Source organism: Empidonax traillii, unplaced genomic scaffold (assembly GCF_003031625.1).
Source record: "Empidonax traillii isolate 1590-97213 ecotype Southwest subspecies unplaced genomic scaffold, ASM303162v1 scaffold594:size396842, whole genome shotgun sequence".
In the NCBI taxonomy this organism is placed as follows: domain Eukaryota; kingdom Metazoa; phylum Chordata; class Aves; order Passeriformes; family Tyrannidae; genus Empidonax; species Empidonax traillii.
In genome coordinates, this window is record NW_020955787.1 from 266,231 (window position 1) to 272,230 (window position 6,000).

At 39.7% G+C, this 6,000-nt stretch overlaps 1 protein-coding gene across 1 annotated transcript; it reads left to right on the forward strand.

Annotated features, from left to right (window-relative positions):
* The first annotated feature begins 345 nt into the window (after window positions 1-345).
* RPF1 (ribosome production factor 1 homolog) lies at window positions 346-5,550 on the forward strand. Its single transcript, XM_027898391.1, has 9 exons — window positions 346-532; window positions 614-670; window positions 1,602-1,682; window positions 2,062-2,157; window positions 2,864-3,017; window positions 3,545-3,627; window positions 4,390-4,571; window positions 4,658-4,784; window positions 5,131-5,550. The coding sequence occupies exons 1-9, from the start codon at window positions 383-385 to the stop codon at window positions 5,170-5,172; spliced, it is 972 nt and encodes a 323-aa protein (XP_027754192.1). The 5' UTR covers window positions 346-382; the 3' UTR covers window positions 5,173-5,550.
* Window positions 5,551-6,000: the final 450 nt, after the last annotated feature.

Here is a 6,000-nt window from a genome sequence, read left to right on the forward strand (position 1 = left end):
TGGATATCAGGAAAAGGCTCTTACCCCCGAGGGTGGTTGGGCAGTGAACAGGCTCCCCAGAGAAATGGTCACAGCCCCAAGCCTGTCTGAGTTCAAGAAGCATTTGGACAGTACTGCCAGGGACATGGTGTGACTCTCAATACCTGTGACAGGGGGTGGTCCTGTGCAGGGCCAGGAGTTGGACTCGATGATCCTTCGAGTCCCTTCGAACTCCGCATATTCCGCGCTCCTGCGAACCCGCCCGAGCGCTCCCTCACAGCCCGGCCCGCCCGCCGGCCCCCCCCGCCGGCCCCCCCCCGCGCTGGCCAGCCCGGCGCATGCGCGGCGCCGCCCCGCGGGGCAGGGCCCAAAGGTGAGGGCCGGGGGTGCTGCGGGCCGCGCCATGGCGGGCGATGCTGGCGAGGTTGCCGAGCGTGGCGGGCCGCCCGCCCCGCAGCGGGTGCTCTTCCCGCCCACCTTCAGCGTGTCCGAGATAAAGAACAAGCAGCGCCGACACTTCATGTTCCTTCGCTGGAAGCAGCAGCAGAGGAAGGTGGGGTGGGCTGTTAGCGGGCGGCGGGGGAGGCTCGGGTCTGGCGGGTCTGGCTAACGGAGCGCTGTCCCTTCCCCGCAGGAGAAGTTGGCCGCCAAGAAGAAGCGAAGGAAGGAGCGAGAGGCCCTCGGAGACAAAGTAAGGGCTCCGGCCGCAGGGGGCCAGTGTGGTGGCGCGGCCGGCCCTGTCCCGCCGCCGGGCACGGCGCGCCTGGGGCCTGCAGCCCAGCCTTGGGCTGGGGCTCCTCAGCTTCGTGAGGGGAACGTTGTCTCCACAGACTTACGTGAAACGGAGCAGCGATTACAGTGAGAGTGATAAAACACTGCAGCAGGTTGCCCGGATAGGTGGTGGATGCCTCATCTTTGGAAACATTCAAGGCCCCGTTGGATGGGACTCAGAGCAACCCGATCTGGTTGAAGACGTCCCTCTGCTCATTGTAGGGGGGAACTGGATGTCCTTTAAAGGTCCTTTCCAACCCAAACCACTCAGGTGGTTTCCAACCCAAACCAATCAGGTCTGACCATACTGTGCCCAGACCAGTTGTCTGTTGGATTCCAAGCCTAGCCACGAACAAAGGTTTTGGTTCCTTTACTGACCTGGTTGAAGACAGTCAGATGTGAGTTCCTGTATTACAGTAGTCTCACAAGAGTAATGTAAGTTAACGGGGTAAATATTATAGGCTGTTGGTCATTAAATTGTAGATGTCAACGTTAAAAGGTGGTGTGTTGAAAGTATAGCCCTTTTTTTCCATGGAAGAAAAGGGGATAGAAAGTTCCCCTATTTTTTGAGAGGGTTTTTGTAACTTTGTTTCTTAATTAGACTGAAGTTAAGCATTGCCACTGTTCTGGTGATGGTTCTCCTCCATGTGATGCTCTCTGATGTCCCAATACCTGTGCATATTTTTAATCAAAGTGATGTAATAATGTCTTTTCTAAAAAGTGGCATAAAATAAATAATACTTCAGTTCTGTGTAGAAATATGCACAATATCATGGTAGTATGAATGTGGTATTTGCAGTAAATTTAATAATTACATGAATGCGTTATGTTAATAAACTTACATATTTTAGGCACCTCCAAAAGCCATACCAAAGACTATTGAAAATCAGCGAGTGTATGACGAAACCACTGTAGATCCCAATGATGAAGAGGTAACTGCTTTAATTTCTGCATGTGCTATGAAGTTAATAATTTTTTTTTCTAAGAAGGGACATAAACTGGATTGATGAAACTGAATATTCAACGCTCTCCTGTTAATGTGTTGATGAATTACTTTTTACACATGATGGACTCACTAAGAGGTGATGTCATTCTTTCATTATCCATGTTAAATAATTGCCTTTTGCATTACTAGTATTGATAGTGAGCTGCCTGTGTTCATCACACTAGATTCTTAAAAATGTAAAAACCACATGCCTTGGGATGATTAATTACAAAATAGATCTTGTGAATTGAAACTGATATCAGATTAAACAATTGTTCTTCAGTTATTTTGTACATGGTGGAATAACAAGACTTCTCTTCTTCCAGGTTGCTTTTGATGAAGCAACTGATGAATTTGCACCATATTTCAACAGACAGACAGTTCCCAAGATTCTTATCACAACATCAGATCGACCTCGTGGGGTACGTATGTTTTTGAAAAGTTATGAGCAATCAAGTTGTTATAACATACCAATGTTTTTATACTGTGATTGATAAAATAAAGCTGAAAATGCTAGCATTCATGGTGGGTTTTTTCAGTTGTTTTATTTCATGATTATCAATAAACTTGTATATATGTATGTAATCTATTGGCTTCTATAGCACTGTTTTGTTCCTTTCATAATAAAAAACAACCTCATACATATGTTCTTGTACTGAAATTATCTGCATCGCCTAGCTGGAGAAATTACATTTGTGAAAATCATAAAAGAAATTGCTTTAAAAATAGGAAAAAAGTACCCTTCAGACAGTATATCCAAAAACTCAGACATCTTCAGTTCCTGAAGAAATAGTCATACTGTACTTTGAAATGCTGTGAACTTTGTGTCCTTAATGAGTTTGGAAGTTATGCTTTTGAAATTTTTCTGCTTTTCTATGTTTAAGAGAGGAAAAAGGAGTCTTTTAAAAAAACAAAAAACACAAGTCCTGGTGTGGTGCAATCTTTACTGCAAATAAATGTTTTTCCATTAACTGAATGAAGTAATTTAATAACTTCAAGCATTTATAGAGATACTGGAAGCAATGTATCCTTGAGGATGCTAGGTGAAATGAGCAACCTTTCATTCCCTTAATAATTGAATTTGGCACTGCATTTACCACTCTGCAATTTAATTCACCTGTTTTGCAGAGAACAGTGAGATTCTGTGAACAGCTGGCTACTGTTATACCCAACTCTCACGTCTACTATCGAAGAGGACTGGCTTTGAAAAGAATTATTCCACAGTGTATTGCACGGGACTTCACAGATTTAATTGTCATTAATGAAGATCGCAAAATACCAAGTATCCTTATGTCTATTTATTGAGGAAATAATTCTGTAGAGTGCATCAGAGATCAACTATATGCTGTTTTCTTTTTACTATGCAAACTACAGTTAAAAATCACTGTGCTACCCTGACTAATGGCTAATGGAACTTGGAATTATTAGAGAAAGTGTGTAGATATGTTGGCTTTTTTTTTTTTTTAATAAGTTTGTAATGCATGGATAATCATTGTTATTATTTTAGTAAATTTAATAGTTTTTTCTGACCAGGAAGCTTCATTTCATTTACTGACTAGAGGAAACATTATCAATTAATAATTGGGAAAGTGATAGAGGATAACTCTTAGCTATTGAAACATAATTTAATGGATGTGTTTAGAAGGCTAGTTATCTAGTTTGTGAATGTATGTTTGAAAATATAACAAAACCTTGTAAATTTGGCATAGATTATGGATATAATACTTTAATATTGCATTTTGCAGAAAACGTTCCTCTGTAAATTACATCTTGAATTTTATCATCCTTTTTTTTTAACTTAGTACACAGATGGTCTTGTTTTAAGTCATCTCCCTGATGGTCCAACTGCTCATTTTAGAATGAGTAGCGTGCGTTTGCGCAAAGAAATAAAGGTGAGACTCCAAAAAAATTTGAGAAATGGGCAGTCTGTTGCTTAATGAAGACTGCATTGTCCACTTCAGCTGTCAAAACTGCACTTTCGTAGGATTCAGCTGATCTTATTAGAAGTGGTTTTTTTGGGTAAACGAACAGGATTAAGGACTAATGTATTCTACTTACACTTTTGAGGTTATTTGCTGAACTTCTGTAACTGTCCACCAAGTATTTTTATAATCATGCCATTTTAGCAGCTGATAACCTACATCAATAGGAAATACCCAATGTAGAGCATGCATACAATAGGGTATATAAATATCAGCAGTAGAAAAGGTTTCAATAGATGTAGGATTTATTCAAGACTAGGAACTACTTCTTATAGCTCTGTCACCTCTTTTGTAGTAAATATTGCTTACTTAGCCCTAAATAATTTGCAGTAAAATGCTTAGTCCCATATACCCTTATCTGGTATTAGTACAGAGGGAGTATTCCTATGACAGGTAGACTCTGCTATTTGCTATAGTCAGTTCTGCCAAGAGTAGAAATTTGTCCAGGAGAGAGAAAATGTAAAATTATTTGTGCTTTTTCATTTAATTTATATTGTTGAACCAAAGAATCTTCTGTTACCAGCTGCTCCTTTATTTATGAATTTCAGTTGTGTTTGAAAAACCGATTAGGGCATGTTATCAGCCCTCTCTTCTTCCTATTTCAAACTCTTCTCTGATAATACATTAAAATCCTTTGGCATTCGATCTGTTTGCATTCTTCTTCCACTTCAGCGAAAAGGGAAAGAGCCCACAGAACATGTCCCTGAAGTGATCCTGAATAATTTCACAACGCGACTCGGCCATTCTGTTGGTCGCATGTTTGCTTCTCTCTTCCCCCATGATCCTCAGTTCATTGGAAGACAAGTAGCTACGTTTCACAACCAGCGAGACTACATCTTTTTCAGATTCCACAGGTAATGTTTTCCACAAAACTTATTTACAAATGAGAGGGAATATTCTTGTAACTTGATTCCTAATTTTAATTCTTTTCTTCCCCAAGATATATATTCAAAAGTGAAAAGAAAGTGGGAATTCAAGAACTTGGGCCACGTTTTACATTAAAGCTGAGGTCACTTCAAAAAGGAACCTTTGATTCCAAATTTGGAGAATATGAGTGGATTCATAAGGTATGTCTAATAATCATCCTGCTTGGGGAGACTAAATCTGACATGAAATCTAACCATAAATCTTGTCCTAGAAAAGCAGTATAAATGCAGTTGTCAATACAGAAGTGTTTAACTGAAGTATTTAGAGCTTTATTTCTCAAAATAGGCAAAGCAGAAACATTCTGCTGTATTGCAAGTCAAAATTAAAAATAGAAAGGATGATATGAATATACCATGACTACTTATTTGCAACTGCACACACTGTGACACATTTCACTGACTATCCTGCTATAAGCTGGAGTGATCACCGTTTTTTGTGTCCTGTTGCATTAATTTGTTGGTAAACAACTTTTCTTTTAAATTTTAGCGTCGAGAAATGGACACAAGTAGAAGAAAATTTCACTTATAAGGGAAATCTGTCAGTTGCTGGTGACCAGGAATACAGCAGCTGCTTTCAACTATGGATGACTACAGACTTCTAATGATAATGATACTGAACAATATCTGTCTGCAGAAAGACAAACTGCAAACATTAAAACTTTCTACAGCAGCAGATCAAGTAGGATGTATCTTTCTTCCTGTTTGGAGCCAACATGACAAGGACAGTGACTTCTTCCAGTTTAGCAGGAAAATCATAGTAATGTTTGAGCAGCCTGTAATTTAGCTATCACTGAAGGTTTGCCATGATTGCTCCTGTGCTGTAGAAATAAGTTATGCTTCACAACGTCAAAGACAGCAAATACGCTGGTTAAAGAAATTCTCAAAATAAAGTATTTCTAGTTTTACAGTTCTGTTTTTATTTTTCTCTGTTAACCCAGACATTTTGAATTAACAGGTAAGAGACAAATGTTTTAAACCTCTTTCTAACTTTACAGTATGCTGTTCCCTGACAGTATGGTGATAGTTTTCCAAGAATGTTCTCCTATCTAGAGAACACTGAGAAGGCAGTTTGCAATCCAGGAAGTCCATGGTATTTTATTTCATTAACATCTTGCATGAAATAGCCATGTTGCTGAAGTTACAAAAATAACATGCTTGACTCAACAGATATCTCTTTTGTAAATATCATATTGACAAGAGGTGTATATACCCAAAGTAGCTGAAAAGAAACAAACACAGATGGGAAAGAATTCGTAAAACCCTCTTAGAGGAAGTACATAAAATATTTCATCTAAAAATGCTGCTCAGTGAACACATGAGGTCTCTGAGCAGGATTTTCCCCATTAAAATTTTAAAA